The 20,326-nt window shown below is 41.4% G+C and overlaps 1 protein-coding gene and 1 long non-coding RNA gene across 2 annotated transcripts in view; one reads left to right on the top strand and one right to left on the bottom strand.

The window, feature by feature from the left end:
* Positions 1-1,901: 1,901 nt before the first annotated feature.
* LOC148135694 (uncharacterized) overlaps positions 1,902-20,326 on the top strand; it is a 136,452-nt gene continuing 118,027 nt past the window's right edge. The window contains exons 1-2 of the long non-coding RNA XR_015754859.1: positions 1,902-2,077; positions 15,859-15,936. This is a non-coding gene — a long non-coding RNA (uncharacterized LOC148135694). The remainder of the gene's footprint in view (positions 2,078-15,858; positions 15,937-20,326) is intronic.
* On the bottom strand, positions 16,273-20,163 carry adra2b (adrenoceptor alpha 2B). The gene has a single exon (XM_043681384.2). The coding sequence runs from the start codon at positions 19,799-19,801 to the stop codon at positions 18,533-18,535; it is 1,269 nt and encodes a 422-aa protein (XP_043537319.1). The 5' UTR covers positions 19,802-20,163; the 3' UTR covers positions 16,273-18,532.

Raw genomic sequence — 20,326 nt, forward strand, 5'->3', positions numbered from 1 at the left:
AGTGAAGGACTATTCACTAAGTAAAGGGTGACTTAGTGACCGGGATAACTTTGTGGAGTTATTTCATCTGCCAATTTCGCTCGAGCTACACAGACTAAGAATGAGAGCTCATCATTTTAATATGTGTTCACAAGGGATTATTGGAGCTTGCCAATGATTTTACTGGGAGCTTTGTTCCATCATGATGAGCTTTCTGTTTGCAGATGATTGTGGGAAGAAGCAGGAATGTTGATGATTTTTGTCCTGTAATAAAACCAGCAAACTATTCTTTTGTCTCACTCTACTGATAAATCTGATAATGTAGCATTGTAGTTGAAAGTACTTGAGATCCTGCCTTGGTGGAGTCAAGTACCAAACCTCTCAGGTACATAATTATATTAATTAGTTGGTCAGATGTACATCTGTTCCAAGCATGATTTGTATTAGAGCAACTTAAAGGTAACTTACAAGTCAAATGTTGAATCACAATGAAGGATGATTTCGAACAGGTAATAACTGTGGAAACTCTGAGTTTGGGATGATCACTCCTGGATGAATTATCTAGATGCTCTGTTTCAGATTTTGTTGTCCCAGGGCTCAGAATTCTCTTGATTGCACTTCAAGAAGGCAAGTTGTTGAGGTTTTACATCTTTAGCTGGCGATCCGTGACTCACCAGGATTTTAATTTGTGCCAATTCTGCAGTCAGATAGTAGCAGTTTTCATGTTCTGCAGTGTCATAAGAGTCACAGAGATATACAGCATGGAAACAGACCATTCGGTCCTACTCATCCATGCCAACCAGATATCCCAACCCAATTTAGTCCCACCTGCCAGCACCCGGCCCATATCCCTCCAAACCCTTCCTATTCATATACCCATCCAAATGCCTCTTAAATATTGCAATTGTAATTGCCTCCACCACTTCCTCTGGCAGCTCATTCCATACCCGTACCACCCTCTGTGTGAAAATGTTGCCCCTTAGGTCTCTTTTATATATTTCCCCTCTCACCCTAAACCTATGGCCTCTAGTTCTGGACTCCACGACCCCAGGGAAAAGACTTTGCCTATTTACCCTATCCATGCCCCTCATAATTTTGTAAACCTCTGTAAGGTTCCCCCTCAGCCTCCGACGCTCCAGGGAAAACAGCCCAGCCTGTTCAGCCTCTCCCCATAGCTCAAATCCTCCAACCCTGGCAACATCCTTGTAACTCTTTTCTGAGCCCTTTCAGTGATTTGATCTTCTTGCCATATCACTTTTGAGCTGTTCCCAGTGCCTGTAAACAATCCATCAAGGGCTTGAACCCCTGTTTGTGACTTGCATAATGGCCAATTGATGATAATCCTTCTTGGCTAGAAAGCAGGTGGGAAATCTGTGGTGCTGAGGGGCTCCAAAATGACATGCCAAGCAAAGGAAGTTTGGCAGCAAGGTAGCCTTTTTTGGCAGGCTTAAAAAATCCAGTGGCTGAACCAGGACAGTCTGTAGTGCTCCATGGCAGAGTTGATCAACAACTTGACTCATTGACACAAGAGGATTTCACCTGTCATTGGGGCAAATGTTTTTCCCATTCAGCTTCAAATAGTTTGGAAGGTCAATAACTATAGATAAAAATAGTTCAGTGGGATGCTTATAACTGCTGTGGTGCTGGTAGCCCCAGTGGTTTTAACTGGTTAGAATTCACTTGTAACAAGGCCCATACACTTTGCCAACTTGTGTCGACATTCACTGGATTTAAGATAATTGGAGTACGTTCCCACAGGCAGATAAAAACAAAATACTGTAGATGCTAGAAATCTGAAATGAATACAGAAAATGCTGGACAGTTGGCACGTTGGCAGAACCTGTGGAGAGAGAAGCAGAATTAACGTTTTGAATCTGATGTGACTTCTACAGAACTGCTGAGTCAGCAGATACATGTTGCTCTATTATTTGACCGGATCCTGCTGGGCATCTCGCAATTCTCTGGAAATTGAAATAATTTCTGAAAGGAATAAGACAAAGAAGTGTGGATGCAGAAAATCTGAAACAAAAACAAATTTCTGGGAGAAAGTCAGAATAAAAGTCACTGGACCCAAAATGTTAACTTTAATTTCTGAAAGGTATTGGTGTATACATAGTCTGTCGTGGACTGGGTGAATAGACATTCTTACATTCTGTTTATCTTGCTATGTTATGTCCTGAGCTTTTGTGTATTTTATGTTAGGTCTGTTGAGCATTTTTTGTTGTGTAACTATGAGAAATTTGCATACATTCAGTATGATAAGATTGAACATAGATCAATTCAGAATAAATATTTATAAGTTTCCATGTTGAAGAGATTTAGACTGAGCTATATTTAAACTTTCAGTGATAGCATTGTGAGTGCTGTGCCCACTCACAAAAGGCTGAGATCACTGGTATCTGTACGTTCACATGGGATGTGGGAGCTGATTGACCTGAACCTCGACCCCCCCAACCAGAGATCACCATCACAGAAATGCTCCAATATTCTGGCACAGGACAGAACTAAACAAGACGAATGAGATTTTGGGGCAGACAAAGTGACACTGTGCTTTGTAACTCGGATTATACGTGACAGCCGCCTCTGCAGTAAACACTGACATATTAATACTCCCACAAACAGCTTGTAAAACTCATTTACTGAACTGACCCCTCTGAATGTTTATTTTCTGTGAGAATGATTGAACTTGGGATTGGATTGTTAGCTCTGCAGATTCTGCTTGTCATATCTTTATCAAAGGCTAATATTAAACAAAGCCAAGGGGTCCCTTTCCAACTCGTTGCTGTTTTGCATCATGTATGAGAACTTTTCTAATTTTGGAATGCAGTGTTGCTCTTCATGTGGTATGCACATGTGCGCCCAACCATATCCTGCATTCCAGTCTTTCGATACACTAATGTTGTTCTTTTTCTCTCAGGACAATTATTTTGTGCTGAGTTTTGGTTTTGAGTGAGACCGTTCTGAGAAGGTCGTTGAGTATTGCTTCAATTTTATACTAGATGTGGATCGTTTACAGTTCAGGCAAGGTGACAGATTGTTGTCTCCCTTGAGGAGACATTCATACTTGTGGAACAATGTAACTCGTCACTGGCCCATTTTACAATGAACTAGTTGTAATGAAAGGTGACGTATTCATCACATTAATTACATGGCTCCATCAACATTTGAAGGCCAGATTTTTATTATCCGCATGTTATCCACCCTTTACTTAAAATGGTTCAGGGGTTCTAGTTGCAAATATAGCAGTAGTGTTTTCATTTACGGACACTTCTGCCGTATATTTGTGCTGAATCATGCTTTTTGGTTCCTTTAGAAACAAATATTGAATTTTTGACTTTGAGAGCCTATGATGGCTGAGAATATGTTAAAGCTTGCATTTGGTGCTGGGGTTTAAGCTACATTATTTACTGTGTGAGGACATTCTGCTGTTACTCCTGATAGTTTCCAGCACCTCATGGATGTCCTGTTTTGATTTGCTGAATCTTTTCAAAATCAAGCTCAAGGAGTACAATGCTGATGTCACACAACACACTGAAGGGTATCTACAGTATGACGATGAGATGATGTCTTCACAAAGACTGTGCGGTGGTCATTCATACAAATGCTGTCACAGTCAGGTGCATCTGCAGAAGGCAGATGACTGAGGATGAGGTATGTTTTTGCCTCTTATTAATTGCCTTGGCATCTGCCAAGACTTCCCAGCTCAGTCAGTAGTGGTTTTGCCGTAGCTTGACCAGTTTGTGAGATGACTGTCTTAACTTTAAGCCTTAATTTCCATGTGCTAATAAGGAGGACTTTCCAGGATCAACAGGGCTGAGTTTGCTAGTGTCATTTCCAACTTACCTGGATCGGTGCGAGGTGGTCAGTCCAGTTTCTTTCCTTTGAGTCTTGTTGGAGGTTTGATCCAACTGAATGGCATGCTTTGTTAGTGTAGAGGATAGTTCAGAGTCAACCACATTGTTGTATACCTGAAGTCAACTATAAGACAAATCAGAGAAGCAAGGCAGATTTCCGACCCAAGTAAACCAAGTAGATTTTTATAACAAGGAGAAGAAAGTGAGGATTGCAGATGCTGGAAATCAGAGTTAAGAGTGTGGTACTGGAAAAACACAGCAGGTCAGGCAGCATCCGAGGAGCAGGAGAATCATCGTTTCGGGCATAAGCCCTTTCCTGATGAACCTGAATGTCAGGGGTTAATTTATAACCTGTCTATCATAACATTTCAAAAGATTACTTCCCACAGTACCAGCAGAAGTCACCAAAGGTCAAGATGCCATCTCTTAAAACTTGTACTGTAACAAACCAACTAAAATCAAATTATTCAAATGTTGATTAGCAGACATATCATATTATGTCTGGTTGCTCTGACCATAACAGGGGCCTTGCCTAATATGAGTTCAGCTTTCTGTCCATTTTTACTGTATGATATGTGAATCTCTTTGCAAAAGATATCCTTTCTGTTTGCATCAACTATATCTTCTTTTCTGCAAACAGTTATTTGTCTTTTTAATTTCTGAGACCAGTTGCAATTCTGGAGCCAGTTTGCTGTCTATTTTGCCTTTGTTTTAGTTCCAAATCAAATGAACACTTCACAGATATGAAAAGACTCATTGCCAGAAGTATCTTCGTTTCACTTTAGACTTAAAAAGGCATCTCCCAAAAAGAAAATAGAGGCTTTTACCAAAAGCACAAATGCCAACATCAATTCTTGACATTAAGGCAACACTTAGCTGAATTTGGTGTAAGGAATCCTTGAAAATTTGAAGTCAGTAAGAATGAGGAGGGAAACTTTACACTCGATAGTGCCATACCGAACACAAAATTAACAACTGGGATTGCATTGTGTTCAGTGCCATTTCCAGTCCTCAAACAATGAAGTGGTCTGTTGTGGCATGCAACAAAATCGTGGCAATGTTCAGGCTTGGGATAGTAGTGACAACTCATAGTCACATAATCTCGGTTGTGGACGATGATTGTCTTTTCACTATCTGTATGGCAGAAGTCAGAAATGTGATAAAGTACTGTCCATTTGCCTGATTGAGTTTTTCAACAAAGCTCAAGAAACTCAACGCCATTCAGGATCAAACAATCTCATTAACCACCTGAAATATTCACTCTCTCCACCATTAGTGTCCTGTAGCTGCAGTGGAACACTATAGCATCCTCCCAAGACCTCTTCCATCATTTGCCCGAAATTTGCAAACTGTGCTGCTTAGTGATTTGAGGGAGGTAGCCACCTTGGAACACCGGCACCTATGAACACCATCACCTGCAAGTACACCTCCAAATCACCCATCATTCTGGCATGGAAATATATTTGTGTTACTTCAACCCACCAAAAGGTCCCAACATTCCTTGATATCACCAGACTTTTAAACCAATTTGTACATCTACGCCTTCCTTGATAACTTTTTCCAAAACTGATTTATTTTTTGGTTAACAAAGATCTTCCTGACTTTCATTCTGACTCCTACTTTCTTCATTTCTTAAAAGTTGTGTTTGTTGAATAATCATGAAAAAACATGCTCAATGATATAAACTTGCAAAATCAGCATGAAATAGATGTTCATGCCAATTAAAATCTAAGTTGCTTTGCTGTGCCATTGTGCATCTTCTGTCGCAGAACCAATAACCTGCTTTTTAAGCGTGAAGCACTTTTCAGATGAAATCCATATTCATTTATGGAAATGTACCTCTTTTTGCAACTCAAGGGAATGCTTTTGTATCAGAGATATTTTTGAAAAAGATTTTGTAACTGAAGCTAAAATAAAAATTTGTCACAATCACAGAACTACATTGTGGAAGCATTTGCTCACGCTGAGCTACTTCATAAGTGATATAATCACGATTTATTCTTTTGTATTGATGCAACACATAATTTACTGAAAAAAGTACATTTTATCAGTGGTGAAGATATTAAATAGGAATGTTGTGTGTGATCTTACAAATTTGACTTTAATGCAAACCATCACAGCTACGGTACAGAGGAATTCACTGGCACTGGTTAAGAATGGGAGTTGAACTGATCAGAGAATTTGTTAATCTCAGTCTTGCTGTATCAAGAGCAAAATAATTAAACCAAATGAAAGTTGGATTTCCAAAGACTTGTTTAGTTATATCTTTTGCAAGTAAAGCCACACACACTTGAGAACCAAATTTCAAGCCTTCATCTGTCCTTAATTCACTGATTTAGTTGGGTTTGAATGAATATGCTATTGTTGGCCTCAGCATCCCTCAGAGTAAACAGTGAAAAATAATAATCTCGGGTTCTTCAAATTTGTTGTGTATTATGTTTTGCTGTTGAAAAGAAAATAGGTTTGATTTTGGAGAGCCACAGGATTATCCTGGTGTATGACACTCCTCTTAGCGGAGTAACCTAAAATTATTCATGGGAAACCCAACACTGAAGGGCAGCTAGCACATGTGAACTCACCTCAGGAACAGGCACTACATTCAGGGAAGGAATAAGGGTTGGAATGTGCAAACAGAAAAGTTTAAATATTTATAATATCATCTGGTATAATCCAATTAGGTTCAAAAAACCATGAAAAGTGTCAATAAATTATGAGAGTAAATGATGCCTGTCGTACTGATTCTGTGAAGCATATGGTTGTTTGATGAAACAGTTTGCAATCTTCCTGAGATAGTAATGTTGGCTATAGAACCGAAGGACTGCAGATGTTAGTCTTGCTGAAAAACAGGAGAAGGATAACCAGAGCACTCCAGGACATGTAGTTTCCCCTCAATGGAGAGATTACCTTCAAAGAAACAAGAATCTGTGCAATGATTAACAACCACTGGCCAAGCACGGACTGATCAAAAAAATGTCAACACAGATTGAGAGCAAATCATGCCAAACTAACTTGATTGAGCTTTTTAAAAAAGATAGGAGAAAGTGGATTCAAGTTATGCAGTGATATAGCCTGTACGAACTTTTAAAACAGAATTCAGAAAATACCACGTCTTAAAACTTGTAAGCAGAATTGAAAAACCTTGAAAAGCAAAGTTAGCAAAAATATAGAAACAAAGGGTGGAATTTTCCCAGTCTCTGAATGACAAGGATAATTAGTGAGGCATTTGGAAAAATAAGGTGACATCTCTGCGGCCAAGGAGAAAAAGATGCTTTTATGACAAAGTGAGAATTCGACCAGAGAGCAGTGATAGGTCTACATCCTCCATTGGCATGCATTAATGTGCCATATTTACTTCATCTCATTACATTGATATGTAGTTCCCAATTGTCCCACCTGTTGGATAGAAACAAAACAGTAACTGCAGTGATTGAAATGAGGTCATCCAGTAGGATCTCATGTTCCCTGATTGGACCAGATTCACAGACCCAATCAGGAAGAACTGGCTGATATAAAAGAATGAATGTCAGGGATACTGGGTTGCTGAATGCCTGACTCACTGAGAGTCAGTGCTTTTTTCAAAGGCTATGCATTTGTAAATAAAGAGTGATTGGTGATGAGATCCCAGCTTCCGAAGATTACTTCAGTGATAATTTCCAGAATGAAAGTCAGAGTACCTGGCCATAGCATCTCACTGCCTGTAGCATCAGTCTGTATCTTGGACAGGCATCACCAGCATCTCAGGATGGACTCCTTTTCCACTGATCCAATCACCCCTCTTCCTTTTCACATGGATTGCCAATGAAGGAAGTAGGCTTATCGCTGTTCTCTGGTCGAATTCTCACCTTATTGTTCAAAACTTGGTCAAAGAAGCAGATTTTTCTCCTTGACGCAGAGATGTACCACCCTTGCATCATCAACCTACTTACTATTCAGTTCTGCAGCTCAGAGCTGCATTTTGGAGCACACCAGCACCTTTCGTTGCAGCCAGAAAACTTTGAAACTCCAGGAGAAGCTCTCACCTTGTGGATTGGACTAGAGTACATCTCAGAGCTGTTCATGTGTTTCTCATCTGTTTTCTTTGTGCACCACCTTGCACCTACTTTTCCATGCCTTGCCTTTTTGCTCTTTGCTCAATAATCAGAGTAAGACGGCCCATAGACCTTTTGTCTTGCCTTGCCTTTTAGCTACATATACAAAGCCAGGAAATTTGCAGTTGTCAGCAGTGAGGTGTGCATGTTGCTTTACATGATATTGCACCATGCTACATCAATCTCACACCTCCAACGTGTACCAGCAAAAACACCCAGCAATCATACTGCATGAACCGTCAACTAAATGGTCATGCTTCAAAGTCAAGCAGGACGAGTACAACAAGGCAAGGACAGCATCCAATATCAGTTCAGGGGCTTAGGCATGGTCAGTTGCTCCCCTGATGGGATGAGGATCAGAAGGTTAATATCACGACTGTCCAGGCAGTAAGCTACGGTCAGTCTTGCTGGTCTGGTGCAATTAATCTGTGGATTTGAGGTGTTCAGTTATGGAGCTGCATAGATCAGAGTCTGGTGAGTCATCATTTGGGGTAAGTCTGTCCAAATCTGCCTATGGCTATGCTACTGTCATTCTGGGGGTCATCTCATTGAAGGTCAATGTGTTTGTCAGGGGCCATTGCTGTGGTAGAGACGTTGGGGACATTGATTCTGGGGATTGGAGGCTGCATGTTGGATCGCAGAAGGAAGAAAAGTTGTGAATGGGGAAACTCAACTTGCAATTGGGTGAGATGATAATGCATTAGAGGACATTGGATACTGCAGAAGGGTGTGTGCTCATCAAATGGTCACAACTGTCTCTGTCTCAGTGAGGAGATAGTGCTGCATGATGATTGGCATGATTAAATTTTAAGATCAGTTCTCAAAGGGTAATATTGGGAGATTAAATTGTAATTTCAACAGGAGTTTGAAAATATGTGAAGGTTAATTATTGATGGCTTCAACAGAGGGTGCAAGAAAGAAAGGAACATGGAGGTCTGTAAGTCCTCCAGGTCCGAGGGCTGGTCACCTTCTGAAGGGCTACCCTCTGCACCCATGGCTGATGACTCTTGTCACACAGTCCCTGACTCCAGCTAAACGTATGTGCAATGCAGTCATTCTTCAATCAGAGCTGTCTTCGAGCACAAGATAGGTCTGCTGTCAGTGTTTGGATTAGTCTGGGGTAGGTGCGTTGTAGTCTAGTTCCGTAAGACTATGTACATAATCCTATCACGTTGTACTCTGCACAGCTGGAGCAGGCAAAGAGGAGACTGCTGAAGAACTGGAAGAGTGGCAGCAGTTTTCTGAGCAGGAAGATAAGTTTATTGAGCTGGAGGAGCATCAACTTCATCATGATTGATTGCTGCATTGTCAAGTGCACCAAGCTAAGCAAGACTGATTTGATAGCTGGTTTCAAGACGTGAGCTGGGTGCAGTGATCGCTCGAAAGGCAATGCAGCCTTTGTTTGTTAATCTTTTTCTTTACTGTTGTTGACTAAAAGTGAACATTTTCAATTGTTTGAAGGCTTTCCAGAATAGAATTGACCCATAATGAACAATGAGAAAATGTTCTGCTGCACTGGGCATTGATGAAAGAGTAGCACTCCCTTTGGCAGTGTTCTGAGGTGGGATAAAATGGATAATTGGTGACTTATGCAGGTTATTTTTTAATTATCAATGGATTTGCAGATTTGTACTTGTATTTGTAATTAAGTGTCAATCATGCTACCAATGTGCTCTAAGAAGCATTTTGTTGGTTTCCTTCCCACAACATGCACAGTGAAGTACAAACTCTGGCTGGTACCACTTGACCTGGTGCATGGCTTGCTTTTTAAAAAGGCTCTTACAATGAATATCCCAGGAGGCTCTGGCAGTGACAAATACTTCTGCCTGTGGCAGTAGGGAAGATAAGAGGAGCATAGGGAATGAGGCAAGCTTTAGAGAACAGTGCGAGAATTCTTTCTTGGGCTTGCCAAGGAAACAACTCACAAAACAATCCAAAATTATACCACGTAGCCAATTCCTGTTAAAATGTAACCCAAAGTATTGTGATGAATGGCTTTCTTCTGGACTGGAATATGGTGGTGGTGGAGATCATCTCAATGGTTCAGAACGAGAATCAACGCTATTTTTAGATACATAAATGACTGACACACACGAAATGAATCTTGTTATTATGGTCAACAGTGAGGAAGGTTGTGATAAATTTCAAGAAAATACAGACAACCTGGTGGAATAGGTACACATATGACAGATGAAATGCAACGCAGGAAAGTGTGAGGTGATCCATTTTGATAGGAAGATTGAGAAGATGTAATGCACACTGAATAGTACAGTTTATGAATGGATGCAAGAAGAGGGAGAATTGGGAGTGTGATGCACAAATCTTTGAAGGTAGCAGCGCAAGTTAATAAATGAGTTTAAAAACATTTGGGGAACCTGGAACTGCATTAAATGGATGGAGAGGTGGCAGAGCAGGGAGGCACTGTTTGGTCAATACAAGACCTTTGACCAAAACCAAATCGACCCGACAATGATATTTTGCTGCAAATGGCTTTAAAAGGTAAGTCGGGGATATGATGGGTAATGAGTCTTCTGCCATTCGGAGGAGGATATCCTGCCCATCAGAACTGCCAACCAATTGTATTGGGCGTTGCCAGGACTGCAGGCAGGACCATGAAGAAGATGGCCTTGGATCCTGGACTGAAATAAGTTTGAGTATTGAGCAGAAAGAGATTAGACATTTTGGGGAGTAGGAGTCAGGGAATGGGTTTTGCAATGCAGACAGGGTGCAGGAAGTAGAGGAGTATGTTTTCTGAGGAGTATAGCCCCAGTAAGTTGCATTCATCACCACCACCCTATCCCCACTCCATTTCAAAAGCATTTTTAAAGACTGGGTGCCACAGTCCTGCTTGTCTCTTCGTACCAGCCATGATGTGACATTGGCAGGGTAGTATTCAACTATGCGCATGAATGTCAAGTAGAATGAGCTATGAGATGGTTTGGAAGGAACTGGGTTCACCCCTTGACTTATTTTATGTGCCCTTAAGTCCAAAAGCATGCCCATCATGGGATGTGTAATATCCAGCTACTGGAGTTTATAAACAAAAACACTGAGAAAAATATACCAAAATGATATGAAACGCTAGTTCAGACCCATATTATATCCAGGTCTTGGCAGCATATAATTAGAGTTTCATGAAGGCTTTGGAGTAGATACAGATTTAAAACTTGACAACTGAATTAAATATGGACAGCATCCAACATCCACCAGCGCTTGAGAACATAACTTGCAAACTCCTTCATTAAGAGTACTGTGCTGTATGAGTGCAAGAGCTGCTCCCTCAGTGAGGCTGTAAAAATAGATGGATGGCGAGGTTTTACTAGAATAGCTCCAGGGATGGGGGATTAAAGTTCCTTGTCGGCACTGAAGATGCTTGGATGTAGCACTTTGCTTCAGAACAGAGAATTTTAAGAGATATATGATAGATATTTGTAAAATCATGTTGGTTTGTGTTGAGTAAGAAAATGAAACAATTTCCAATCGCTGAAGGATTGAAAGTCATGTCATAGGTTTAAGATAATTGGCAAAAAGGCTATGACATAAAGAGAAACTTTTCACCAAGTGTGGCTTGGAACTGGAGTGTTTTTCCTCAGAATGTGGGAGCAGCAGATTCAGTTGTGACTTTCAGTCAGAAATTGGATGATTGCTTGCAAGAGAACAAAGATACAGGGGAATTCAGGAATGCTCCACTGTGATGATGCTGCTCCTTTAACAAGGTTATGTTGTCCTTGGGTTTTTTTTCAGAGGAGTCATAAACACAGAGTTGCCAAGAGGTCCAGGTTTGAAAGACTTAAGGGCCTATTTGATTATAGATAACACGTACTGCCTCAGGAAAGAGGCTTTCAAATTTTAAAAAAATCACTGGCTCAATGTAAGAGGAGAGGCTAGTTCTCCCAGCTTAATTTTTCCCTGGTTTGATTTGGTTTTAGCGGGCAGTCAGTGGTGAATCTGCTGGATCCAAAGGAGCAGGTCCATGTTGATCTTCCCTCTCTCTGACATCTCTCCTCTAAGAACCTATGTTGGATTTTTCCTTTTTCTGCAAAAGTGTATTTATGGGGATTGTTGCAAGTATTTGGAACAGCGTCATTAAGTTAGGATAGTCTGTTGGGTTTTCAGGTAAGTTATTTTGTATTCTGTTCTCTTTTATTTGTGTTTCAGTAGGTAATCTTGCAAATACATGCTGTTTTGTTTAAAATTAAGTGGTTGGGCTGACTGCATCACTTCCGAAATATTCACTTACACCTCCTTAAAACAATTAGTAAAGTTAGGATCCGGGCTACTTTCTTGAAATGTTTTGAGGGGGTCTGGCCTGGTCCACAACACCATGGAGAAGCACCAACACATCTCTGAAAGAGTCAGCACAGGTCATCTTTTTCTGCATTGCATTTTCTATCATTCTTTTATAGGATGTGGGTGCACTGGTAAGGGCAGCATTTGTTGCCATCCCAAATTGCCCTTGAATTGAGGAGCTTAGTCAGTCATTTCAAAGAGTAGTTGAGAGTCAATCACTTTGCTGTGAATCTGGATACACATGTACACCAGACTGGGCGAGGTTTCATTTCCAATGGGACACTCATGAACGAGATGGTCTTTACAACAATTGCTGATAGTTTTGTGATCATCATGATCCAGACTTGCTTAAGGGTCCACACTTAGTGATTTCAGTTTAAATCCTGTCAGCGACCATGGTGAGATTTGAGCCCATGTTCCCAGAGTATTAGCCTGCACTTCAAATTATTGGTCTCATGACATTATCACTGTGACACCATCACCCTCTGTTTTGTAAAGTCACATTCCCCAATTAATTTGTCTGAGATCTGTTGATTGATAGCAAGTTTGGTTTTGTGACAAGAATATTGTACATTATCTGTTGTTGCTATTCATGAAGGTGGCAGTGATTTTTTGGAGAGAATGCTATCACTGCTGTGTGTACCCTGCTATTAATAATCAGTTTCTTTCGAGGGCCTGTAAGGATACACTGCATGAATGACCAAGTGAAAAAAAATTGCATTTGAACAGAAAAAACTGAGAACACGTAATTTATTTACAGTGGTGCTCCGTGCTCTATTGCTCGTTACTTAAAACCAAAAAATGATTCCTGTGAATTCTTAAAAGTTGTCTAATGCCTCAGTAGATTTCATTTTTCACTTCACTTGTGCCTAATGCATAGTATTCTTGTGTAATGGAGCTTTAGTAGAAATTTGGAGTGATAAATTGATCTCATTGACATTCATTTTGCAACAAGGCCAACCTTATTATGAAGTTGAGAGATGCTTGGGATCAGGATGGAAGAGAGAATTTCATACTTGACATCCAAGCCCAGGTGAGCCAGTAAATATGGCTGTGCTGCCTGGTGCAAGATTAAGGCTGTTTTAAAATCCCAGTACAAAGTTCACCTGCAAGGATGGAGATTACTTTCAGCAAGTTTCCATCAGTTGTCCCACGTCTTGTGTGGCCAAGCTAATGGATGCTGAAGAAGGCACCAGTGCCTGTCAAAAAAGGTGCAAACTTCTTTCTAAATTATGCTTTTAAGAAAGTGGAGTAATTGCCCTTCTCGTTCACCACAGCAGTAGTTTAGGATGCTAAGTGTTTTTGTTCTTCTGGTGCTTCGTTCTTGCAACTAATGTACAACCAGCAAAACATCTAGAAACCCAGAAAATACCACCCAGGAATCTTGTTCCTGTTTCTCAGTGTAGCTACGTGTTCAGAGGGAGAGAGGCATTTATAGCTCTCATACTCTGCGTTGTTGGTTCGAAGAACTGTCTTGGTTCTTCCTGAAACAATTATCACTTTGGCTACTTGCCAGTGGCTGCTATAAATAAAACAACAATCATGGATGCTTGAGGTTTGAGACAAAAACAGACATTGCTGGTGAAACATAGCAGGTCTGGCAGCAACTGTGGGAAGCAAGCAGGGTTAACGTTTCAAGTCTGGGGTCTCATCATCAGAAGAGGTGGCCGCTGTTAACTGTGGAACCAAATTGCAATAACAATCAATATCCCAGGAAAGGAAAGCTTTTGAGAATTTGGAGTAATAGCTTCAAAAAAGCAATGATTCACTTAAGCTTAAGGTGAGACGGGAAAGATTTAAAAGGGACCTCAGGGGCAACTTTTTCACACAGAGGGTGGAGCATGTATGGAATGAGATGCCAGAGAAAGTGGTGGAACATTTAAAAAAACATCTGTTTGGGTATATGAATTGGACGGATTTGGAAGGATATGGGCCAAGTGCTGGCAAATGGGACCAGATTGGTTTTTGGATATCTGGTCAGCATGGACAAGTTGAACCAAAGGATCTGTTTCCATGCTGTATATTTCTATGACTGTTCATAATTTTTCCTGTTTAATGGGTGCACAGTGTACACTGAAAACTACTGAACGCAAAACTCCATTCCTTTGTCTGAATATAAATGGGTATTGCCTTCCTTATTTGTTGGAAATGTTAGCAGATTATATATGGTGTTTGGTGCTTGCATTGCTGTCAACCTGGGGCAGGAGACATCTTTCTCAACCCGGTTTGCAGATCATTTCTTCATTCTTAAAATTATTTGTTAATTACTGGTCTTCAAAGTGATTCAGCAGGCAGTGTAGGAGAATCATTGAGATGTACAGCATGGAAACAGATCCTTTGGTCCAACTCGTGCATGCCTACCAGTTATCCTAAATTAATCTAGTCCCATTTGACGGCACATTGCACATATCTCTCTCGACTCTTCCTATTCATATACCCATCCAGATGCCTTTTAAATGTTGTAATTGTATCTGCCTCCACCACTTCCTCTGGCAGCTCATTCTACATACGCACCACTCTGCGTGAAAAAGTTGCCTGTTAGGTCCCTTTTAAACCTTTCTCCTCTCACCTTAAATCTATGCCTTCTAGTTCTGGACTCCCCCACACAGAGAAAATTCCTTGTCTATTTACCCGATCCATGCCCCTCATGATTTTATAAACCTCTATAAGGTTACAACTCAACCTCCAACTCTCAGATCTCTGCTATTGTTCTGGATGTTATTGTTCAAGACTGTTGAGTGTTTTTTGAAGTAGCCCATTTCCCTTTTAAATCAGTAATGTTCTGGCTATGAAGTCAGATATGCTGGCAATTGTGAGACTGTGACTTGGATGATTGCACGTCAGTATGCATTCCTGACACTTCAGTAGGTTGGTATTATTATTCAATACTCATTGTATTGTCACAGGAGTTAGAAAGAACTTGAACTGTACAGTGATATCTCTGCGTCACACTAGACATTTCACAGCTGACCGATTACTTTTGAGGTGTGATTGCTTTCTATTGTTTTATAACTGGAAGGTCCAAGGTGATATGTACTTCCCTGTGATGTAAGCTGTATGTAAAGCTCTGGGCCTGATCACTGTTGACACTGCCACCCATGATTACCTCAATACCCCACTTCCTGATATGACCATGGTCAGCGGGGCAGACTGGAGGACTAAAACCCAGTAGAATTTCTCAGAAAAGAGAGGATTAGAGGACAAAGCACTCAAGATCACACCTGGAAATCAAAGTTATAAAGTAAAAGGGATCTAACGATAGATTACTATTGCTAGAACCATGGAGCTTTGAGGTGGAATGGCAATTGTTTAGTCCATAAAACTCTCAGACAATGAGATATTGAGCAGTATGATACACGGTTTCTGCTTTGTGTAGTATCAATTGATCTGCTAGTTGCCAAAGGATCCCTGGGCAAAGTAGAAAATATAGCTGTTGTTCTTGCTCCCAATCCTGTCCAGTGACCCCAGCCAGGAGATATACAGTGAATATTTTATGAGAACAGGATTGGATATAACTACTGTAGATGTTTTGTCTTGCAGAATATGATCTGTTGAACTCAACATCTCATTCCAAAGATGAATGACCAGTTCAGGGCCAACTGGTACATGAAGAACTATAGCATGTAATGTTTAACTCTTTCTTTCAGGTGAGCCAGAGAGAAAATAGAAGAGGGAAAACACGTGCACATGATAAGGGGAGGGCTCTGCAGGCCTTTTTAAATGAGGTAAGTGTGACTCAGTGTTCTGTTGTGTGTGTCTGCAAACTGCATCGCTGTTTATTTGTAGCTGCTGAAAAAGGACAGAATGTATACTGCAGCTAGTTGAGAGGATTATATCTGCCTGTTAAGACATGAGGGTACATGGATCTTCTCTTGTACGGGACACACATAGGGACAGACTTATTGTTTATCAGGTGCATATTTCGAGTGTACTTTACCTGCAGTTGCCCAGTTATTCAGCTAACCTACTGTCCCAAGAATTGAAGAATGTTCACATTTTCAATGTTGACTCAATGCAATGAGAGAGCACTGACAAAACAAAACAAAAACTCCAGATAAGTTAATACCTTGATGTTTATTTCTCTTCCTTGTTCAATGGACAATATCTCAACATGAGAATGAGTTACATGTAAAACAAAAATTTCTGTATTCTCCTAATGCCACAGCAGGACCACTAGTGATAAGCAATTGTCCCTGACCCATACGGAACTGAGGCTTCAGTAGAACTCATTGTGCTGAATTGACTAATCTCACTCCGACTAGGTTTTAGCACGCTAGAAAGCACCTTTAATTAATGGCATGATGTACTGCCTTTCCTTTGCACTAATCAATGATGGAAGCAATTGTGAGTGAAAACCAATGAGGACTGAACTGTGACTCCACTGCAGTGCCCTCTGTAATCTTATAATTTCCTGACACACACACCCAAGAATGGTTGTTTGGACGAAGAATTTCAGTTGAGGAATCCGAGAATAGTCAATGCACTTGAAAGAGAGAGAGAGAAACAAAGAAAGAAAAGATAAAACTTCATAAAATGATGCTTCTCGTGCCTTGCTTTCATTTTCACTTTCTCTAAATGTGACATTTCAAGCACAATCAGTAATTCCCAACTTAACCTAAATGATTTGCTTGCTACTTATAACATTGTCTTATATGTTAGAGGCCACTTAAACTCAATGCAAGATATTGCAGGAATATTACTGCTCTCCCATCTTGTTGCTTTTGCTTTTTAGAAATCCAATCATCAGCTATATTTTTGCATTCCATAATATGAATGAGCTCTTCTCCTTGCAAAACGGCAGGCAATCGAGAACAGCTTCCGAGGATAATTTTTAAAAAGTAACATTTGGAAGGCTGTAATGGGCCGAATCATATTGCTTTTCAGTGACCCAACTCAGAGGTGAATGGTTTGACTACCTCTCTTTGCTGCAAAATTCTTGAATTTTATCCTGAGATGACTACAGAAGGAAATCTATTTAGACGTATGCAACAAATTGCACCAAAACTGGTGTGAATAAAAGAATGTATGATTATGGGTTGGGGAGGGATAAAAGTCCTGCTGTTTAATATACTGGTTAATATCTGCAGACAAATATCTATCTGCTAGTTTATTGATCATTAACCAAGAAAACACACACAGGACATTTCTTATCCTTGTGCTGAACATATCTGACATCAGGCAGCATTTAATACTGTGAATTCATAATTTATGCTTAAAAATGTGTTGCTGGAAAAGCGTAGCAGGTCAGGCAGCATCCAAGGAACAGGAGAATCGACGTTTCGGGCATAAGCCCTTCTTCAGGAATGAGGAAAGTGTATCCAGCAGGCTAAGATAAAAGGTAGGGAGGAGGGACTTGGGGGAGGGGCGTTGGAAATGCGATAGGTGGAAGGAGGTCAAGGTGAGGGTGATAGGCCGGAGTGGGGTGGGGGCGGAGAGGTCAGGAAGAAGATTGCAGTTTCGGAAGGTGGTGCTGAGTTCGAGGGTTGGGACTGAGACAAGGTGGGGGCAGAGGAAATGAGGAAACTGGAGATTCTCGAATAAATGTGACAGACTGTGATTTAAAACAACCGCCTGCTTAATAAGATTTTCTCCACCATGATTACACGGCTCGGAATTTGAAATGTCATCGCATACCTCGAGTATGAAAGCAACTTTCTGACGCTTCGAAATCGCTTCAATTTAAAATATTTTAAAAAGTAATGTGTATAAGACTGGTGTCTATGTCTTTACCCCCACTGAACACACTGTTCAGTATTCTATATGAATTACTTAGTTAAAACTGACTGAAATGATTTGCAATGAGTCCTGGCGTTAGAAGTCGGACTGTAACAAATAAGTGGTCTTAAATCAAAATCGCAGGTCTCTGCACTTTACCACATGTCGGCAGCATCTTTACAAAGGGTATAGATATTTAACAAGGCGCGAAAAATCTAAGAGAAAAGACGGGTTTCCAGCGGCCATTGAATAGCTAATGGCGAAAAAGCATTTTCTCTTTGTACCGATCTGAAAAAGCGAGAGCGAGCCGAATTTCCGAAGTGAACCACACTCTAATTGTACAAGGGGTTGGTTCTCCTGAGAACCGACAGGACTTGACGTTCCCCATTGATCTTGTTCCAGACTTGATACTGAACCAAACACAACCATTTCATTTTGGAGCATTTCCTTTCAACAGCAGCCCATTTGTTTCCTTGTTTCAATACAGCATCAGGTCGTGATGAGACATTGGTACAGTCACATGCCATTTATTTGCAAAACTTTTATTTAGTTTGAAATAAACTTCTCGCTGTTCGGGCACCAACCGGCTGGTCTGAAACCTGCGGACTAGACGATGTAAACGGATCTTCTCTGTTCTCGACAAAGGATCTTTTTAAAAGCCATTCGGAAATCCTGGTTGAAGATGGTGTATATCACCGGGTTAAGGGAACTGTTGCAATAACCGATCCAGAAGAAGAATTTGAAGATGGTAGAGGGCACAGAGCATGTGGCTGGACAGATGGCAGTCAGACTGTAGGAGAAGAAAAACGGGAACCAGCAGACAACAAAGCCACCAATCACAACAGATAGAACAAAAGTGAAGCGTTTCTCCCGGTTCTGGATGGCTTTCCTCCTGATTGTACTTGGTGTCCGAGGTTTCGCTCGCCTCATGGAGTGCTCTCCTTCCCTTTGGGAAGTCGAGTTGCTCTCATCCTGACGGAGTGGGTTGGTGGAGCAGAGGTAACCATCCCTTCTATGCGCCTTCTGTTGTCTGGAAAGTCCTTCGTGGCCCCGGGACGGAGAATTCCCCGGTTTCTCCTCGTCCTTGGGTTTGCTCTCCTCCTGCCAACTGGGACGGAAGGATGCACCTTGTTCCTTGGAGCTGTTGGCGTTGACCAGCTCCGGCTTTCTGCTGCCGAGAGGCTGCCTCGTCCTCTGTTTGGCCACCTGGTAAATCCTGATGTAAACCAGAATCATGATGACACACGGAGCGAAGAAAGATCCGATACATGAAGACAGGATGTACCATTTCTCGTCATTCAAACGACACACAGGGATCTCGTCTTCGCCGAGGTTTTTGTTCATGGAGATGAGAGGCGGAAAGGAAATAACTGCAGCAATCAGCCATACTGTCAGAATCACACAGCGGATTCTCCGAGGAGTTCGCTTGGAATTATATTGGATGGCTTGGGTGACTGACCAATATCTGTCCAGGCTTATCGCGCAGAGGTGGACAATCGAGGAAGTGCAAAACAGGACATCCAGCGCCAGATAAATTTCGCACCAAATCTTCTTGAAGTACCAGTAACCCATCAATTCGTTGGCCAAAGAAAAGGGCATGACCAAAGTGGCCACCAGGATATCCGCAGCGGCCAGAGAGACCAGGAAGAGATTCTGGGGGGCTTGCAGCGATCTGCTGGTCAGGACAGCGATGATGACCAGTATGTTCCCAATGATTGTGAACATGATGATAAAGCTGATGGCAGTGGCAATAGCCGCGGTGCTTCGAGGCGAGTAAGGGAGGGAAACCAGGCGTCCTCCCCAAAAGTTTTGCTGGCTGGTATTGCAGACGAAGCTGGCATTGCTGCGAAACATTGGGCAGTCCACCGATGCCATCGCTCTTCTTCCAGCCTCTGGTCAATTTGCGTCCGAGTTGATCAGTATAAAAGTCAAATGGAAACAGTCGCGTTTTGTCTGAAACACGGTCATGTCGAAAAGTATATTTTTTGCTGAACTTTCTATTGGAATATACATTCTGATTAAATGATGCAGGAATTAATTCGGCAAAGCTATATCTTTCAGACAACACTCCAAAGTGACCACCACATGGCTGCAATCTGTCGCTGTTTTCTTTTCAAACGGCTCTGAATCTTGTATTGATCTGCTTTGACTGGTTACAATGTCCCACCGGCTTTTGTTCTATTTGGTGTTCCCTCTGACACTGTTCGCCGACAGCCGCGACATGCTGCATTTAAAACGAAGTCTCGCACCACGGACAGCTCTGAAGATGCGTAAAGGATCACGTTACTGCATTGGCACCTCCCCACAATCACTCGCTGTCTGTGAAATCTGCATCTGCTGCACGCCCTCAACAAGCACAATGCACTTGGCGCCGTTTTCAACCGTGATCAACTTTTCGAA

Source organism: Chiloscyllium plagiosum, unplaced genomic scaffold (assembly GCF_037043375.1).
Source record: "Chiloscyllium plagiosum isolate Xiang-an unplaced genomic scaffold, Cpla_swu_hap1 HiC_scaffold_48, whole genome shotgun sequence".
NCBI lineage: Eukaryota > Metazoa > Chordata > Chondrichthyes > Orectolobiformes > Hemiscylliidae > Chiloscyllium > Chiloscyllium plagiosum.

Bases quoted from the DNA above. Each gene is read 5' to 3' on its own strand.
- adra2b (XM_043681384.2), bottom strand. From the start codon at position 19,801: ATGGCATCGGTGGACTGCCCAATGTTTCGCAGCAATGCCAGCTTCGTC.